At 40.3% G+C, this 20581-nt stretch overlaps 1 protein-coding gene across 6 annotated transcripts in view; it reads right to left on the bottom strand.

Moving 5' to 3' along the window:
• The window catches only part of slc16a4 (solute carrier family 16 member 4), a 63907-nt gene that overhangs the window by 1918 nt on the left and 41408 nt on the right, over positions 1–20581 (bottom strand). For all 6 annotated transcript variants that reach the window (XM_062052210.1, XM_062052205.1, XM_062052208.1 and 3 more), the window contains 2 exons: positions 13175–13386; positions 7632–7725 (listed from right to left, as the gene is read on the bottom strand). In XM_062052210.1, the coding sequence (XP_061908194.1) occupies positions 7632–7725; positions 13175–13386 (306 nt within the window). The remainder of the gene's footprint in view (positions 1–7631; positions 7726–13174; positions 13387–20581) is intronic.

Raw genomic sequence — 20581 nt, 5'->3', positions numbered from 1 at the left:
CCCCATTAATTTGAGCGAGGATGAAAGATTTGTGGATGAGTAAAGTGCAAGTGAAGGACTAGTGGGGAGTGGATGCGATTCAGATAGGGAAGATGCTGTGAGAGCCGGGGGTGACCTGATATTCAGCTGGGAATGACTACAACAGTAAATAAACACAAGACATATATATACTCTATTAGCCACAACACAACCAGGCTTATATTTAATATGCCACAAATTAATCCTGCATAAAAACACCTGCGTGTTTGTTATGCTAGCTCCTAGCTCCTCTGCTAGCTCCTAGCTCCTAGCTCCATATAAGCCGCCAATCCAATTCAAACACCTGCACAACACACACAATCACTCAGCCCAAAAGACCGTTCACCTAACCCAAGGTTCATAAAGCTTATATATTTAAACAAAGTAACATACGTGACGCGCACATACTGGCAAGCGATCAAATGTTTGGAAGCGCAGCTGCTACTCACGGTACCTGATATTCAGCTGGGAATGACTAAAACAGTAAATAAACACAAGACATATATATACTCTATTAGCCACAACACAACCAGGCTTGTATTTAATATGCCACAAATTAATCCTGCATAAAAACACCTAGGTGTTTATGCTAGCTCCTAGCTCCTCTGCTAGCTCCTAGCTCCATAGAACACGCCAATACAATTCAAACACCTGATCAACACACACAATCACTAAGCCCAAAAGACCGTTCACCTAACCCAAGGTTCATAAAGCTTATATATTTAAACAAAGTTATGTACGTGACGCGCACGTACGTGCAAGCGATCAAATGTTTGGAAGCCAAAGCTGCATACTCACGGTAGCACGTCTGCGTCTTTGTCATCCAAATCAAAGTAATCCTGGTAAGAGTCTGTGTTGTCCAGTTCTCTACAGGCGTCTGTGTATCGAAGTCAAAAGTCCTCCTGGTTAGAGTCTCTGTTATCCGAGTTCTTCGATCTTGACTGCATCTTTCGGGAATGTAAACAATGAAACACCGACTGTGTTGTGTTGCTGCTGACTTCCTTCGCAAAATACGTCCGCTTTGCACCGAGAACTTTCTTCTTTGCTTGCTCAGCTTCTTTCTCCATAATGCAATGAACATAATTGCAACAGATTCACCAACACAGATGTCCAGAATACATCCAGAATGAGATGAAAACAGCTATTTCGCATTGGCTTCAATGTGGAAGGCATACCTCTGTTCCCCGGGCTACGTCACGCGCATACGTCATCCTCAGAGGCGTTTCGAACCGGAAGTTCCCCGGGACATTTAAAATTGCACTTTATAAGTTAACCCGGCCGTATTGGCATGTGTTGCAATGTTAAGATTTCATCATTGATATATAAACTATCAGACTGCGTGGTCGGTAGTAGTGGGTTTCAGTAGGCCTTTAACTTTAGAATTTGATGCCAGCAACACGTAACAAAGAAGTTGGGAAAGGTGGCAATAAATACTGATAAAGTTGAGAATGCTCATCAAACACTTATTTGGAACATCCCACAGGTGAACAGGCAAATTGGGAACAGGTGGGTGCCATGATTGGGTATAAAAGTAGATTCCATGAAATGCTCAGTCATTCACAAACAAGGATGGGGCGAGGGTCACCACTTTGTCAACAAATGCGTGAGCAAATTGTTGAACAGTTTAAAAACCAGCTATTTCTCAACCAGCTATTGCAAGGAATTTAGGGATTTCACCATCTACGGTCCGTAATATCATTAAAGTGTTTAGAGAATCTGGAGAAATCACTGCACGTAAGCAGCTAAGCCCGTGACCTTCGATCCCTCAGGCTGTACTGCATCAACAAGCGACATCAGTGTGTAAAGGATATCACCACATGGGCTCAAGAACACTTCAGAAACCCACTGTCAGTAACTACAGTTGGTCGCTACATCTGTAAGTGCAAGTTAAAACTCTCCTATGCAAGGCGAAAACCTTTTATCAACAACACCCAGAAACGCCGTCGGCTTCGCTAGGCCTGAGCTCATCTAAGATGGACTGATACAAAGTGGAAAAGTGTTCTGTGGTCTGACGAGTCCACATTTCAAATTGTTTTTGGAAACTGTGGACGTTGTGTCCTCCGGACCAAAGAGGAAAAGAACCATCCGGATTATTATAGGCGCAAAGTGGAAAAGCCAGCATCTGTGGTGGTATGGGGGTGTATTAGTGCCCAAGACATGGGTAACTTACACATCTGTGAAGGCACCATTAATGCTGAAAGGTACATACAGGTTTTGGAGCAATATATGTTGCCATCCAAGCAACGTTACCATGGACGCCCCTGCTTATTTCAGCAAGACAATGCCAAGCCACGTGTTACATCAACGTGGCTTCATAGTAAAAGAGTGCGGGTACTAGACTGGCCTGCCTGTAGTCCAGACCTGTCTCCCATTGAAAATGTGTGGCGCATTATGAAGCCTAAAATACCACAACGGAGACCCCCGGACTGTTGAACAACTTAAGCTGTACATCAAGCAAGAATTAGAAAGAATTCCACCTGAGAAGCTTAAAAAATGTGTTTCCTCAGTTCCCAAACGTTTACTGAGTGTTGTTAAAAGGAAAGGCCATGTAACACAGTGGTGAACATGCCCTTTCCCAACTACTTTGGCACGTGTTGCAGCCATGAAATTCTAAGTTAATTATTATTTGCAAAAAAAAAATAAAGTTTATGAGTTTGAACATCAAATATCTTGTCTTTGTAGTGCATTCAACTGAATATGGGTTGAAAAGGATTTGCAAATCATTGTATTACGTTTATATTTATATCTAACACAATTTCCCAACTCATATGGAAACGGGGTTTGTAATATAAATTGTAAGCCATATTGCCTACGCCCAGACTCAACTCACCCCAACACTACAAGAATCCCTCAAACTGACTCTAGCGCTAACCCAACTATAACCCTACTCCTAACTGTAGCGCTACATCTTTGGAAGTACCAAGGACTAGACTTAAAAAAATGGGGTAATCGTTCTTTTCCCGCATCCGCACCCAATTTACGGAACTCCCCCCCACCTGAGTTGTGAGCCATCACGGAGCTAGAAGCTTTTAAATCTCAACTAAAAACATTTGTTTCAATTGGCTTTTAACAAAACTTTGAGTATTTATTATTACTGTTTTAAAACGCGTGGTTTTACTTGCTTTTAACTTATTTGTCCTGTAAAGCAGTGGTCCCCAACCACAGGCCTGGGGACCGGTACCGGTCCGTGAAGCATTTGCTACCGGGCCGGAGAAAACATTAAATAATTTATAAAGGACTGCATTTTCTCAGACTTAACTTTGGCCTGTCCCACTCGACCAGGGATGTCAAACTTGTTTTCATTGAGGGCCACACCACAGTCATGGCTGCCAATAGAGGGCCGCTTGTAACAGTAAATAATTAATGAATTTGCCTATGAATTTAAATATTTAAAAAAAAATTAACGTAAAGAGTGAACAATTCTGTGGATTTGACCACTGTTTTTAACAGAAACAAACTGGCAGCTTAGTTGCCAGACTTTTACTGTAAAATAAATGGTGTTATTTTATTATTATTATTTTTGCAACATATTACTATAAGTAGAAATACAGTACCGCTGTTTAATTGTATTTTGGCAACTCAGCTGCCAGTTTTTTTACCATAATAAAATGTGGTACCATAAAACAATCAACCGTGGATTTGAAAACAAAACTGACAGCTCAGTCGACAGAATTTTTCTGTAAAAAAACAAACATTGGTCATTTTTATTCAACTTACCTGTAATATGCTGTAAAAAACTCCCTACATTTTACAGTAAAATCTATTGGTCATTTTTATAGTGTACAATTTGATGGATAACTTGCGTCGAAACCATAAGTTAAGCAGATATTTAAGTATTTATTTGGATTTTGACCAACAAAGTTAGATAATATAATATTTGTTGCAATATTGGACACTATTGTTTTCCCCTGTCAAACTAGAAAAACAACTTAATACCTTTAGTAAGAAAATAAGAAAGCAAAGAAAGGAAATATAAAGTATTTTATTGACACATATTATTTACAGGCTCTTGCGGGCCATATAAGATGACGTGGAGGGTCAGATCTGGCCCGCGGGCCTTGAGTTTGACACCTGTGCACTAGACACACCAATGAGCTTGTTTATAGATGTACAATAAAACTCCTCATAGGAAGTTCCCATTTGTTATAACTTTGTGACATGATACATCCATCCATCCATCCATTTTCTACCACTTATCCAATGCACATTAATGAACATATCAAATATAAATGTGACAGATTGTAGCCAGAGGCTGATTCCCATCTGCATCTCATTGCAAAGAAACAAGCCCAGGGCTCCCACTAATTCAGCGTTATAGTGAGTTGTATTTTTCACAAGTGGGAAGCCTGTCTCTGAAAAATAATGCCTACATTCAACCGCTCCGTGGTGCAAAAAAGGTTGGGGTCCAATGCTGTAAAGCACTTTGTGCACCATTGTGATGTTGTAAGGTGCTATACAAATAAACCTTGATTGATTGATTGATTGATTGAACGTGACCCTAATACAGCTGTTTCATCGGATTGCATTAAAGGCCTACTGAAACCCACTACTACCGACCACGCAGTCTGATAGTTTATATATCAATGATGAAATCTTAACATTGCAACACATGCCAATACGGCCGGGTTAACTTATAAAGTGACATTTAAAATTTCCCGGGAAATATCCGGCGGAAACGTCGCGGTATGATGACGTATGCGCGTGACGAAGTCAGTTTAACGAAAGTTATGGTACCCCGTAGAATCCTATACAAAAGCTCTGTTTTCATTTCATAATTCCACAGTATTCTGGACATCTTTTGCAATTTGTTTAATGAACAATGAAGGCTGCAAAGAAGACAGTTGTAGGTGGGATCGGTGTATTAGCAGCGGACTACAGCAACACAACCAGGAGGACTTTGTTGGAGAGCAGACGCGCTAGCCGCCGACCTCACCTTGACTTCCTACGTCTCCGGGCCGCCAAACGCATTGGGTGAAGTCCTTCGTCCTTCTGCCGATCACTGGAACGCAGGTGAGCACGGGTGTTGATGAGCAGATGAGGGCTAGCTGGCGTAGGTGGAGAGCTAATGTTTTTAGCATAGCTCTGTGCGGTCCGGTTGCTAAGTTGCTAAGTTAGCTTCAATGGCGTCGTTAGCACAGCATTGTTAACCTTCGCCAGCCTGGAAAGCATTAACCGTGTATTTACATGTCCACGGTTTAATTGTATTGTTGATTTTGTATCTATCCTTCCAGTCAGGGGTTTATTTTTTTTGTTTCTATATGCAGTTAAAGCACGATGCTATCACGTTAGCTCGTAGCTAAAGCATTTCGCCGATGTATTGTCGTGGAGATAAAATGAATGTCCATTTCACGTTCTCGACTCTCATTTTCAAGAGGATATAGTACCCGAGGTGGTTTAAAATACAAATTCGTGATCCACAATATAAAAAGGAGAGTGTGGAATCCAATGAGCCAGCTTGTACCTAAGTTACGGTCAGAGCGAAGAATGATACGTCCATCACTGCCTCTCAAGTCCTTCACTGTAACGTTCCTCATCTACGAATCTTTCATCCTCGCTCAAATTAATGGGGTAATCGTCACTTTCTCGGTCCGAATCTCTCTCGCTCCATTGTAAACAATGGAGAATTGTGAGGAATACTAGCTCCTGTGACGTCACGCTACTTCCGGTACAGGCAAGGCTTTTTTTTATCAGCGAGCAAAAGTTGCGAACTTTATCGTCAATTTTCTCTACTAAATCCTTTCAGCAAAAATATGGCAATATCACGAAATGATCAAGTATGACACATAGAATGGATCTGCTATTCCCGTTTAAATAAAAAAAAATCATTTCAGTAGGCCTTTAAGACTATGCACTCGTACCTCATGTGCCAGTTATATACCATAGCTAATAGGGCTGTGAATCTTTGGGTGTCCCACGATTCGATTCAATATCAATTCTTGGGGTCACGATTCGATTCAAAATCAATTTTTTTTCGATTCAACGCGATTTTTGATTAAAAAACGATATTTTCCCGATTCAAAACGATTCACTATTCATTCAATACATATGATTTCAGCAGGATCCACCCCAGTCTGCTGACATGCAAGCAGAGTAGTAGATTTTTGTAAAAAGCTTTTATAATTGTAAAGGACAATGTTTTATCAACTGATTGCAATAATGTAAATTTGTTTCAACTTTTAAATGAACCAAAAATATGACTTATTTTATCTTAGTGAAAATATTGGACACAGTGTGTTGTCAAGCTTATGAGATGCGATGCAAGTGTAAGCCACTGTGACACTATTGTTTTATTTGTTTTTATTTTTTATAAATGTCTAATGATAATGTCAGTGAGGGATTTTTAATCACTGCTACGTTGAAATTGTAACTAATATTGACACTATTGTTGATAATATTCATTTTTGTTTCACTACTTTTGGATTGTTCTGTGTCGTGTTTGTGTCTCCTCTCAATTGCTCTGTTTATTGCAGTTCTGAGTGTTGCTCGGTCGGGTTTGGTTTTGGAATTGGATTGCATTGTTATGGTATTGCTGTGTATTGTTTTGTTGGATTGATTAATTAAAAAAATAAAAAATAAAATAAAATAAAAAAATTAAAAAATAAAAATTAGAAATATTTTAAAAAAATGAAAATTGATTCTGAATCGCACAACGTGAGAATCGCAATTCGAATTCGAATCGATTTTTTCCCGTACCCCTAATATCCAACTATGCAGATGATTAATATCACTGCTGTTACTGTTATTAGTTTTATTTAGCGTCCGGCAAAAGCATCACTAAAGGAGAAGAATAAAGGCACCTCACACTGAGAAGAACTGGATCCCAGTCTAAAAAAATGCAGCTCTGTGTAAGCAACGAAGGCAATCTGTCATCACGTCCAACAATGTGAATTAAATCCAACCTTGAGCACAATGTTTTTGATTCTAAAAGCTTGACCTTCTTTTGCTTTTAGGCAAAATTAAATTTGATCAAGTAAAGCTGAACATTTTTTTTTCTTCTCCAATACAAACCCCAAACATAGTCTGTTATGGCAAATGGGTTACACTTGTAAGGCGTTTTTCTAACTTCCAGATACTCGAAGCGTTCCTGGTTCGATCCTCAGCTTCTACCAACCTAGTCACGTCCGTTGTGTCCTTGAGCAAGACACTTCACCCTTGCTCCTGATGGGTCATGGTTAGGGCCTTGCATGGCAGCTCCCGCCACCGGTGTGTGAATGTGTGTGTGAATGGGTGAATGTGGAAATAGTGTCAAAGCGCTTTGAGTACCTTGAAGGTAGAAAAGCGCTATTCAAGTATAACCCATTTACCATTTACCATAACACTATGTCCACATTCACCCACTCACACATACATTCACACACTGAACCACGACCCATCAGGAGCAAGGGTGAAGTGTCTTGCTCAAGGACACAATAGACGTGACTATGGCGGACGTTGGGGATCGAACCAGGAACCCTCAAGTTACTGGCACAGCCGCCCTACCAACCGAGCAACGCTGTCTGTTGCTAACTTTAGTCAGCCGGTTGCTTTGTAGCAAATGTAAGCTAAGCCTTGCATGTGTCAGACATGTCAGTTTGCATATGACGGAAGACCACTGGAGGTTTCTCATGACTCACCTGCCAAAGGAGGACCTGTGAGACAACCCAAACCGACAAAGAACATGGAAAATCCCATGGAGTTGTTGAGTTTCTCTGCCCCGACCAGATCCACCTGCAGGGAGGAACAGTACATTTAGCCTCAAGATACATACGTATACGGTACGCAGATCACACACTGTACAGTATGTAAGACCCTCGGATTCATGGGGGTCCCTGTTTTGCGTGAATAAGCACATGTAAAATGTCAATCATTGGATGACAGTGCACTTCATATGAAATTTTACCGCAAACGTATTCCTAGCCCCTTCCTGCTCTGTCATTGACAAGAATATGTCCCCTGAAAACAGTTTTAGTGCTGGGCTGGTATACAGACTTATAGGATAAAATCCTGTCCAGAAATGTGTCAGAAACATTCATCCATCCAACCATTATCTACCGTATGCATATTAAATTCAAGTTTGATAAAAAAAAAATTAAAAAAAGTTTCACATAAATAAAAAAGTTTGACAATTTTTTTTGTCGGTGGGGTTTATGCTTATGTCCCCAATTTAGCCAGGGGCGGAAGTGCATTTTTGCATCCTGTGTTATTATACGAACTGCTCATGTCAAAACATACATACTGATCCTTTGTACAAATCTAGTCAGGGTTTCGTTTTTTTTTTTTAATTGGCATGTGGGTGAATCCATTAGATTAGAAGCTTTGACAGTATGTCGTAACTTCACTGATAATATTCTCAACACAAAGTCAGTAAATAAGTGGAAACAAAGTCTGTAATTTAGTGAAAACGTGTCCACAAACATTCGACTGCTGATCTCATCTTTAAACATGAGCGGTGTGAAATAGCCAATATCAACTGTACTCTGCCCAGTGGACAACAACTTGATAACAACACACTTTGTTTTGTGTTGAATGTTCACTTCAAACCAAATGCACCCTAGTAATCTTAAATGTACATTGTCACGCTCAAAGATGGACTTGATAAGAATTTTTTTTTTTTTTCTACTGAATAAAAAAAAAGTGTTTTCAATGGATTAAAATTAATGTTCAGTTAATAGCGATTGGATATAATACATTTTTAATCTACAATAGTCATGTGTCATATTGCATTGACAACGGGACTTAAAGGCCTACTGAAACCCACTACTACCGACCACGCAGTCTGATAGTTTATACATCAATGATGAAATCTTAACATTGCAACACATGCCAATACGGCCAGGTTAACTTATAAAGTGCAATTTTAAATTTCCCGCGAAACTTCCGGTTGAAAACGTCTATTTATGATGACGTATGCGCGTGACGTCAATAGTTGAAACGGAAGTATTCGGACACATTGTATCACAATACAAACAGCTCTGTTTTCATCGCAAAATTCCACAGTATTCTGGACATCTGTGTTGGTGAATCTTTTGCAATTTGTTTAATGAACAATGGAGACTGCAAAGAAGAAAGCTGTAGGTGGGATCGGTGTATTAGCGGCTGGCTGCAGCAACACAACCAGGAGGACTTTGAGGATAGCAGACGCGCTATCTGACGCTAGCCGCCGACCGCATGAAGTCCTTCGTCGCGCCGTCGATCGCTGGAACGCAGGTGAGCACGGGTGTTGATGAGCAGATGAGGGCTGGCGTAGGTGGAGAGATAATGTTTTTATCATAGCTCTGACGAGGTTCCGTAGCTAAGTTAGCTTCAATGGCGTCGTTAGCAACAGCATTGCTAGGTTTCGACAGGCGGCACAGCATTAACCGTGTAGTTACAGGTCCAGTGTTTGGTTCGGTGTCTCCTGATAGTAGTATTGTTGATCTGCTGTCTATCCTTCCAGTCAGGGGCTTATTTCTTTTGTTTCTATCTGCATTTAAGCACGATGCTATCACGTTAGCTCTGTAGCTAAAGTGCTTCGCCGATGTATTGTCGTGGAGATAAAAGTCACTGTGAATGTCCATTTCGCGTTCTCGATTCTCATTTTCAAGAGGATATAGTATCCGAGGTGGTTTAAAATACAAATCCGTGATCCACAATAGAAAAAGGAGAAAGTGTGGAATCCAATGAGCCCTTTTACCTAAGTTACGGTCAGAGCGAAAAAAGATACGTCCTGCACTGCACTCTAGTCCTTCACTCTCACGTTCCTCATCCACAAATCTTTCATCCTCGCTCAAATTAATGGGGTAATCGTCGTTTTCTCGGTCCGAATCGCTCTCGCTGCTGGTGTAAACAATCAATCAATCAATCAATGTTTATTTATATAGCCCTAAATCACAAGTGTCTCAAACAATGGGGAAATGTGAGGAGCCCTTCAACCTGTGACGTCACGCTACTTCCGGTACAGGCAAGGCTTTTTTTTATCAGCGACCAAAAGTTGCGAACTTTATCGTCGATGTTTTCTGCTAAATCCTTTCAGCAAAAATATGGCAATATCGCGAAATGATCAAGTATGACACATAGAATGGATCTGCTATCCCCGTTTAAATAAAAAAAATGTCATTTCAGTAGGCCTTTAAGAAAGAAGGTAAATAACCCATATACTTATTGTGTTTATTAAATATGTTCACGTTAACAACAAAACTAATTGTATTTTAAGATGGAAGTGCTTTCTCACCTGCAGAGTGTGCATAATTTGAGCCTGATCAACTAATATCCAAGCGTTAAACAGCGTGTGCAAACTATACAATCCCCTCTACTATTAGTGGGGGTGTTGCATGTGATCTAATACTGCCTGTGCATTTGATAAAAAACACTCTGTGTGCGAAATAATTAAATGTACACTACCGTTCAAAAGTTTGGGGTCACATTGAAATGTCCTTATTTTTGAAGGAAAAGCACTGTACTTTTCAATGAAGATAACTTTAAACTAGTCTTAACTTTAAAGAAATACACTCTATACATTGCTAATGTGGTAAATGACTATTCTAGCTGCAAATGTCTGGTTTTTGGTGCAGTATCTACATAAGTGTATAGAGGCCCATTTCCAGCAACTATCACTCCAGTGTTCTAATGGTACAATGTGTTTGCTCATTGGCTCAGAAGGCTAATTGATGATTAGAAAACCCTTGTGCAATCATGTTCACACATCTGAAAACAGTTTAGCTCGTTACAGAAGCTACAAAACTGACCTTCCTTTGAGCAGATTGAGTTTCTGGAGCATCACATTTGTGGGGTCAATTAAACGCTCAAAATGGCCTGAAACTCGACAGTCTATTCTTGTTCTTAGAAATGAAGGCTATTCCACAAAATTGTTTGGGTGACCCCAAACTTTTGAACGGTAGTGTACATCTTATCCTCCCAGTATTGTGGGAGTTCTGATAATTAGCATATATTCTGCATATTTATTAAGACAGACACGCTAAATGGGTTGCACTCTTTATTTTGCTCATTTAAAATACACAATCCTCTGCACACCAATTTAGTGGATAGGCTTTGTGTGTGCTATCTAGTTTGCACGTGTTCTGATGTACGCAAACCTTCAGCAGATCGGGCCCTATATGTCAATCGACTGTTTCGTCAATGGTTATTTTGGTACTTCAATTTCCCATGTGCTATTTAGCGTCTTCCATATTGAGCTGTTTGCTTCTACAGCCTGTTACTCCCACATTTTTGCCTGAAATGCACTGCCAGAGACTTCAGAGATTTGGAGTCATTCTGTGCTGGAGATGAATTTGTTGAGTTAACATTTTTAATCAGATTATTAATGATGATGGATTAATCTGCATTAATGCGTTCAATTTGACAGCCCTAAAAAAAATGAAATGTACTGTTTCAGGTAACACAAGTGACTTCTGGCTGACCCACACTAAGGATACACACACACATACTGTACATGCATGAACATGCACAAACATACACGTTCATTGACATTTGACCGTTGGTATCTAGCAGACATTCCATGCTCCAGTTATTTCGTTGTTTTGTACTCGTCTGAAAGGTATCATAAAGCCAAAATACCTTTTAAGACTCTTCTTTGTTATTCTGTCATCAGCATTCTTGTTAAAGTCTCGCTTCACTCAGTCGAGATAAAGTATCTGATAATCCTCTGACGAAATCTAGAATTTTTTTCCCCTTAACAGAAATTGCACTTTTCTGTTTTTTTAAACTGTGACTATTGCTCACAATTCTTATGAGAAACATGAAGACAAAAGTTTTAGTTTTTTTTGCATTATAATTTGTAAAAAATGTCTCGTTCTATGTGGCTGGCAATGCTGGTAATGGGAGCAATCCATTCTGCCTCTAAATCACTTTAAAAATGCATCCAAAAACCACCAACAATACTTTGTTTACCTTCCACAAGCTGTTTAATAACCAAGCTGTAGCAACATTGTTATTGTAAGAGCGAATACTGTGGAATTATTTTTCTAGCCTAGTAAGACAACGTCTTGGGATGGCATTCTGAGGCATTAGCCGTAAACTGGCTACGGAAAGAGATCGGCAAGCGTTTGCTTCAGCAGCTGAATTGAAGTTTTATACCCAGTCATGGCACCCACCTGTTCCCAATTAGCCTTGTCACCTGTGGGATGTTCCAAATAAGTGTTTGATGAGCATTCCTCAACTTTACCAGTCTTTTTTGCCACTTGTGCCAGCTTTTTTGAAACATGTTGCAGGCATCAAATTCCAAATGAGTTACTATTTGCAAAAAATAATTACGTTTTCCAGTTCGAACTGTAAGTATCTTGTCTTTGCAGTATATTCAATTGAATATAGGTTGAAAAGGATTTGCAAATCATTGTATTTAGTTTTTATTTACGATTTACACAACGTGCCAACTTCACTAGTCTATAAAATCCGCTACACCTCCCTGATACCGAAGTACATGTCAAACTACTTCCTTAACGTAAATGACCGCCATAACCACAACACCAGGGGGTGCTCCACTAACCACGTTAAACCCAGATTCCGAACTAACAAAGGTCTTAACTCATTCTCTTTCTATGCCACATCAATGTGGAATGCGCTCCCAACAGGTATAAAAGAAAGGGCATCTCTATCCTCCTTCAAAACCGCAATAAAAGTTCACCTCCAGGCAGCTACAACCCTAAACTAACACCCTCCCCGGATTGCTAATAATCAAATGTAAACAATAAAATGCAGATACTTTTTCTTTTTCTTATGCCTTCTGATCTCTCTCTCTCTCTCTCTCTCTCTCTCTCTCTCTCTCTCTCTCTCTCTCTCTCTCTCCTCCCTCTCTCTCTCTCTCTCTCTCTCTCTCTCTCTCACTCTCTGTCCACTACTTGATGTCCATATCCCCCCCCCCCCCTCCACACCCCTGATTGTAAATAATGTAAATAATTCAATGTGATTATCTTATGTGATGACTGTATTATGATGATAGTATATATGATAGTATATATCTGTATCATGAATCAATTTAAGTGGAGCCCGACTTAAACAAGTTGAAAAACTTATTCGGGTGTTACCATTTAGTGGTCAATTGTACGGAATATGTACTTCACTGTGCAACCTACTAATAAAAGTCTCAATCAATCAATCTCAATCAATCAATCAATGGGGTTTGTAAATCGACTCTCAATACCTGCATTGGTGATTCATGTTAATATTTTGTTGTCTTCCTTACCAGAACAGGCAGCAGTAGAGCCATGTAGCCCCCACAGAAGATGGCAAAGAAGACCGCGTACACCATGAGCAGGATGTAGGATGTCGCCAGCGGGGACAGCAGGTTGACCAAGCCGCAGAGGATCAGGTAGGCCTTGTGGTAGTGGTATTTGTGGAACAGGTTCTTGTCTGTAACCCAGCCTGAGGCCAGCTGGGCGATGGTCTCTGTGATTCCTGCATGCGAGACAAACATGTCATAGCAAAATGTAAACAAATCAAACTTTGTTGTTAATTAGCTGTAGATACAAAACATTTTAAAGGCCTACTGAAATGAATTTTTTAAATTTAAACGGGGATAGCAGATCCATTCTATGTGTCATACTTGATCATTTCGCGATATTGCCATATTTTTGCTGAAAGGATTTAGTATAGAACATCGACGATAAAGTTCGCAACTTTTAGTCGCTGATAAAAAAAGCCTTGCCTATACCGGAAGTAGCGTGACGTCACAGGAAGAAGGATTCCTCACAATTCCCCGTTGTTTACAATGGAGCGAGAGAGATTCAGACCAAGAAAGCGACGATTACCCCATTAATTTGAGCGAGGATGAAAGATTCGTGGATGAGGAACGTTAGAGTGAAGGACAAGAGAGGCAATGCAGGACGTATCTTTTTTCGCTCTGACCGTAACTTAGGTACAAGGTCTCATTGGATTCCACACACTCTCCTTTTTCTATTGTGGATCACGGATTTGTATTTTAAACCACCTCGGATACTATATCCTCTTGAAAATGAGAGTCTAGAACGCGAAATGGACATTCACAGTGACTTTTATCTCCACAACAATACATCGTTGACGCACTTTAGCTACGGAGCTAACGTGATAGCATCGGGCTCAAATGCAGATAGAAACAAAAATAAAAAAAAACCCTGACTGGAAGGATAGACAGAAGATCAACAATACTATTAAACCATGAACATGTAAATACACGGTTAATAATTTCCACCTTGGCGAAGCTTAACAATTGAAGCTAACTACGGAGCGGCGGCGGCGGCGGGTGTTGTAGCTTTCGACGACACCCCGGCCGCCATCAGAGTCAGCAAGAAACATATATTTCCCCAAAGTTAAGTACGTGACATGCACATAGCGACACGCACGTACGGGCAAGCGATAAAATGTTTGGAAGCCAAAGCTGTACTCACGGTAGTGCGTCTGCTATCCAGCTCAAACACAACACAACCTCCTGATTGTGTTGCTGTAGTGCGCCGCTAATACACCGATCGCACCTACAACTTTCTTATTTGCAGTCTTCATTGTCCATTAAACAAATTGCAAAATATTCACCAACACAGATGTCCAGAATACTGTGGAATTGTTCGATGAAAACAGAGCAGTTTGTATGGTGACACATTGGGTACGAATACTTCCGTTGCCGTCATGACGTCACGCGCATACGTCATCATACATAGACGTTTCCAACCGGAAGTTTAGCGGGAAATTTAAAATTGCACTTTATAAGTTAACCCGGCCGTATTGGCATGTGTTGCAATGTTAAGATTTCATCATTGATATATAAACTATCAGACTGCGTGGTCGGTAGTAGTGGGTTTCAGTAGGCCTTTAATGTGTTTTTCTGGGGATCAAAAAGAGGTTCAAAAGAACATACTGTAGCAGCAGATATAGTAAAATGCCAGTGAAAATTACTTCCTGAAGATATATACCGTAATTTCCGGACTATAAGCCGCACCTGACTATAAGCCGCACCAGCTAAATGTAGGGGGAAATACAGATTGCTCCATATATAAGCCGCACCCGACTATAAGCCGCAGGGTTTTGATGTGTAATTAGCGTAGTATATAGGGGTTCCTGCTACCACGGAGGGGATTGTCGGGACAGAGATGACTGTTTGGGAACGCAAAGCGTCCCATTTATTAACAATAAATCTTTCAATCATTCAATCAAACTTTCACATCTTTGACATGGCGAACAGCATTCGTGCAGAGTACAAATAATACAATGGTGCAAAGTAATACAAAGTGCTCGCCTGTACGTTATCAAAATAACCAGCCTACTGGTATATAAAAATTAAGTCTTTAATCATTGTGTCATCGTCTTCCTCCTGCGTACTAAAACCACCGAAATCCTCTTCGTCGGTGTCGGAGAAGAACAGGCCGTAAATAAGCCGCACCCCTGTATAAGCCGCAGGGACCAGAACGAGGAGAAAAAGTAGCGGCTTATAGTCCGGAAATTACGGTAATTTAATTTGAAAACTAAAACTTTAACAATGATTATTTTATTAAATACCCTTAAATGGCCTTAAAGTTCCACAAGAAAAGTATTGTGTCAATGTATTACAATGTACTATATGACATGAACATTGCTGTCTATGAGACGTACAGTATTTGAACGTGCCTCTAATGGCTTCAAACACATTATTGTCTTCAAAAAGTGCAGGGAACTGGGTGCAGTTGTAAATTGTTTGTTAAATAAAGGAAAACAATATACTTTAATTGATCAATGTTCTTTGTTTATTGTGCTCCCTAATAACAGTAATGCCCACAACTAAATTGGCGTCAGAAGTGGGACAGCTTGGCTTTTTTTTCTATCTGAGACAACATCTAATGACCCCGAACCGTCTACACTGGGATTTGTAGTCTAAATGCTGAAGTGAATATATTTACTAAAAGCGCTGATCTAGTGTGTTTCAGGGGAATTGAACTATTGTCTGCACTATATACCGGGCAATGTACTATGTTGCTGAAGATCTTGCATCTGATTCCGTGTCAGTCTCAAATGGTTCGTGAGATGTGGTTCAGACTACTATGGTCATGACTGACAGTTGGAGCCTGCTAATCATCAGATACAATCCCACAGACACAACTTAGAGGATGTCTGTTTTTTAAAGAATAAACAAAATAAATCACCCATCTATGGAAAGAATTTACATGTCAAATATAGTGTTGTCATTGGTACTCTTGATGAACATCATTCTCAGGGCATTCACATGATCGCAAATGGACTGTTCAGTTGGTCTTAGAAGATGTTTCGCCTCTCATCCAAGCAGGCTTAGATTAGACTAGATCTGACCAATCTAGTCAAAATTTGATCAAGTCATGATCTGACCAATCTCTTCTAGATCTGACCAATCCAAGTTGCCTTGAAAATACAATGACCAGGATGACTATTAACGTCCACAGACATATTCACAGTACGCACCAACCTCAAGTCACCAGGCCATGAAGTAGATGTCATAAAACACAGAGTAGCTTCTATGTTGAGATTATATCCTTGAAACATTAGTATGGGCTTTTGCAGTCTTGATAGTAGAACGACATCCATCAGGTCACTAAAACAACAAGCAGGCTGTATGCCCATAAAAACAGTGAGCGGCAAGACCATATATCTGCTACATTGGCACAAATGTGTTGTGTATTACATCCCAATCTGATTGATTGCTGGCTTCAGTGGGGGTTTGATGACTAGGCAGATATGCGCGGGGCTGCGGGCCGCAGTGCAGAATCTGCAGTGGTGTATTGACCGTTGCAGAAATAGCTTTAAGCAGGCTGCAGTGAGCCACAGTGATCAATAAATGCAAGGGAGGTCATGCAGATCATCGTTACATGGATGCACTCGTTTTGCACAGGAGCAGAATTTAGACGTACAGTAAATGTATTGTGATGGTCCGACTTTTTCGCAGTGGGTGTGGTATCATTTTTCTCAACTAAAAAATAATGGAATATTGCGGAGATGGAGTTATAGATAGAAAAACAATGACACAATTGGAATGGAACTCAATAGAGCACAAGTTAGGACTCTTAATGACAATTAGCACTTTGCTTTTGCCAGTTGGCCCAATAATATTATGATGCAGAGGTGAGGTGGCTATACCATTCTTCTCACATCCTTGCTCCATTTTACAGTTGCCAAACATCATGCTCCCCTATTACTGTTAGGTATTTTAACGTAGCAAGAGAGTGGTTCTGAGACTAGATCATGTAAGCATTTCAAAATAAGCTTCAAGAAACAGAAATTAATACAAATGTAACAAATTGTATTTTTTCATTAGTTTGTATTTTTTCAATATTTGACAGTGGTGCCAGTGGATGGGCTTTTTGTTCATGACTTTCAAGGCCTGGTTGTACACTGTTCTTAAGATATTTAAATTCAGTAACCTCCTGTGTTTCAATATCTTATTAAGTGATTTTGAATGCCCCGGGGTACAGTCTGTTTTCAGATTGAAAATCACTTAGTTACTTTTTTGCAAGTTAAGAGTACGGTGATTGTTTTGCAGCCATTAATTTACATCGTTATTGCATATTGTTAGGACCTCCGTAGCCTTGCTGGGCGACTTGGCTGCACAAAGTTGACGTCCGATTGCTGGGCAACACAAAAGTGGACCGAGTATTGACCCTTGTGGTATTCCCATTTCATTTTTTAAAAAGATGACATTGCTTTGTTAACTTTGACATACTGTTCTCGTCCGTAAAGATAAGACCAGAACCAATCAACAGCCTGTTTAGAAAAATTACAAGTCGACAACTTAGATATGAGAATGTGTTAAGTGCCTTTTTAGGTCAATAAACACTGCTCTCACAACATTACCCCTATCCGTAGAGCACTTCAGGTTTTCTGTGAGATAGGAATTTGCTACTTCTATAACCTTCTACAACTCCTCTTATTATGAATTTGGTAACACTTTAGTATGGGGAACATATTGTAAGTAACAATTGTTACTTACAATATGTTCCCCAGTCTTTAAAGACTTAATTAAGAGTTATTTGGACACTAGGGGAACATATTGTAAGTAACAAAGACTTAATTAAGAGTTATTTGGACACTAGGGGAACATATTGTAAGTAACAAAGACTTAGTTTAGAGTTATTTGGTTAGGGCAGGGGTCGGCAACCCAAAATGTTAAAAGAGCCATATTGGACCAAAAATACAAAAACAAATCTGTCTGGAGCCGCAAAAAATTAAAAGCCATATTACATACAGATAGTGTGAATTAAGAGGACTTAAAGGAAACTAAATGACCTCAAATATAGCTACAAATGAGGCATGATGATGCAATATGTACATATAGATAGCCTAAATAGCATGTTAGCATGGATTAGCTTGCAGTGACCAAATATGTCTGATTAGCACATCAACAAAACTCACCTTTGTGCATTCATGCACGACGAAAAGTTTGGCGGACAAAATGAGACAGAAAAAGAAGTGGCATAAAACACGTCCTAGAAAGTCGGAGAAAGTTGTACATGTAAACAAACTACGGTGAGTTCAAGGACCGCCAAAATTAGTAGGACAAAACGGTGCTCACCATATACTCGAATCAGTGAAGCATGTTTAATAGGGATGTCCGATAATAATGGCTTTTTGCCGATATCCGATATTCCGATATTGTCCAACTCTTAATTACCGATATCAACCGATACCGCTATCAACCAATACCGATATATAGTAAGTAGTAATTAATGAAAATTAGTCAAATTAACTGTTAAAGGTTAGTACTATTAGTGGACCAACAGCACGCACAATCATGTGTGCCTACGGACTGTATCCCTTGCAGACTGTATTGATATATATTGATGTATAATGTAGGAAGCAGAATATTAATAACAGAAAGAAACAACCCTTTTGTGTGAATGAGTGTGAATGGGGGAGGGAGGTTTTTTTTGGGTTGGTGCACTAATTGTAAGTGTATCTTGTGTTTTTTTATGTTGATTTAATTAAAAAAACAAAAAAAACGAAACCGATAATAAAAATACCGATACCGATAATCTCCGATATTACATTTTAAAGTTATTATTGGACATCTCTAATGTTTAATATAAACAGTGTGCTTTATAACAATTAGGGAGGTTTGTGTCATGTTTGTCCTCCTACACAAACCATATTAAAACAAAAAATATATTTTTTTCCCCTCATCTTCTTCCATTTTTCATACATTTTTGAAAAAGCTCCAGAGAGCCACTAGGGCGACGTTAAAGAGCCGCATGCGGCTCTAGAGCCGCGGGTTGCCGACCCCTGAGTTAGGAATAGGGTTAGGGTTAGGGTTGTTATATAATAAGGCCATGCAGAATAAGGCATTAATAAGTACTTAATAATGACTAATTAAGAGCCAATATGTTACTAATTTGCATGTTAATAAGCAACTAATTAATGGTGAATATGTTTCCCATACTAAAGTGTTACCATTCATTTCTTTGGTGTTCTGCCTCAGTTAGAATAGTAATAATGAAATAAGCACATTTACAGAATGCTTTGTCAGAAAGCAGTGAATAAAAGTCTCCTCGGTGACCACTTCTTCCCTCCTTATATAACGGAATGTCTCCATGGAGGTCAGAGAGGTGGCACCAGGCAGCTGTGCCGTGTTTGCGTGCCTTTCTGCCCTGACCCAACACAATGTCGTGGGGTGTCTCCTGCTTGCATCCAGACAAAATGTATGCTTGTTTGTGTATTTTATCCACAGCGGGTTGGTGTACGCTTGCAGCTGTTCCTGTTCAAACTTCAGTTTAAATATGGCCTCTCCAAGTAGCACCTAGAGCCAACTGCCTGGCGGACGTAATTAGTTCTGTCCACTTGTCTTTGTAGTGCTGACAGGTAGAAGGCCTGTGCACGGACTTCAGGGTTTTAACAAACAATGGGAGGAGTGCAAGATATCAATAGGTGTCATTCCTATTGCTTTAGCGATGGACACTGAGTCACGAGATGAAAGCAGGGGATAATAAGCGGCATGTTGATTTTCCCAGCTTCGCTGAGGCCGCATTTGGCTCGGCCTGCCTCCTCTTTTGTACACATTGCCGCCTCACTGATTCTCTGCAAAGTATCTGCTACTTGAGCCTCCAACAAAGTGGGGAGCCCCACTTGTTGCCACGCCACCAACGTTACTCAGTTGGCTGTTGCTTAGCGACTGGAACTAGCGCCGAGGTTAGGGGCAGAGGGTTTGAGGAATAGGCTGATCCGGACGATATCAACCCCCTCCTCCCCGACCCCTCTTTCTCGCGATTGAGTCAATGGGCCTCTATGACAACCGCTGGGTCGCGGGAAAGAGGGCCAGCAGGATGCTGGGATGGCAGCTTTGCGGCGTGGGTGGCGCCCTGTTACTGCTGCTCTCTCGTGCTTTCGCTCTCATTACAGCGCACATGACCACAGAACGTGACAGAACAAAGTCAAAAGAGTCGGGTGGTCTTGATGCTCATCGGAGTGCTGCTTTCAAGAGTTGATTTAGACCTTTGGATGCTCTCTCTTTAGCAGGGATTTGGAATAACTTTTAAGTGTTCTCAATGGGGCAGCACGGTGACATAGGGGTTAGTGCATGTGCCTCACAATATGAGTTCAATCCCGGGCTCGGGATCTTTCTGTGTGGAGTTTGCATGTTCTCCCCGTGACTGCGTGGGTTCCCTCCGGGTACTCCGGCTTCCTCCCA

The sequence above is a fragment of the Entelurus aequoreus genome, linkage group LG07 (genome assembly GCF_033978785.1).
Source record: "Entelurus aequoreus isolate RoL-2023_Sb linkage group LG07, RoL_Eaeq_v1.1, whole genome shotgun sequence".
NCBI classification, from domain to species: Eukaryota; Metazoa; Chordata; class Actinopteri; order Syngnathiformes; family Syngnathidae; genus Entelurus; species Entelurus aequoreus.
The sequence above is the reverse complement of the archived record's forward strand: the minus strand, read 5'-3'. Positions and strand labels throughout refer to the sequence as shown.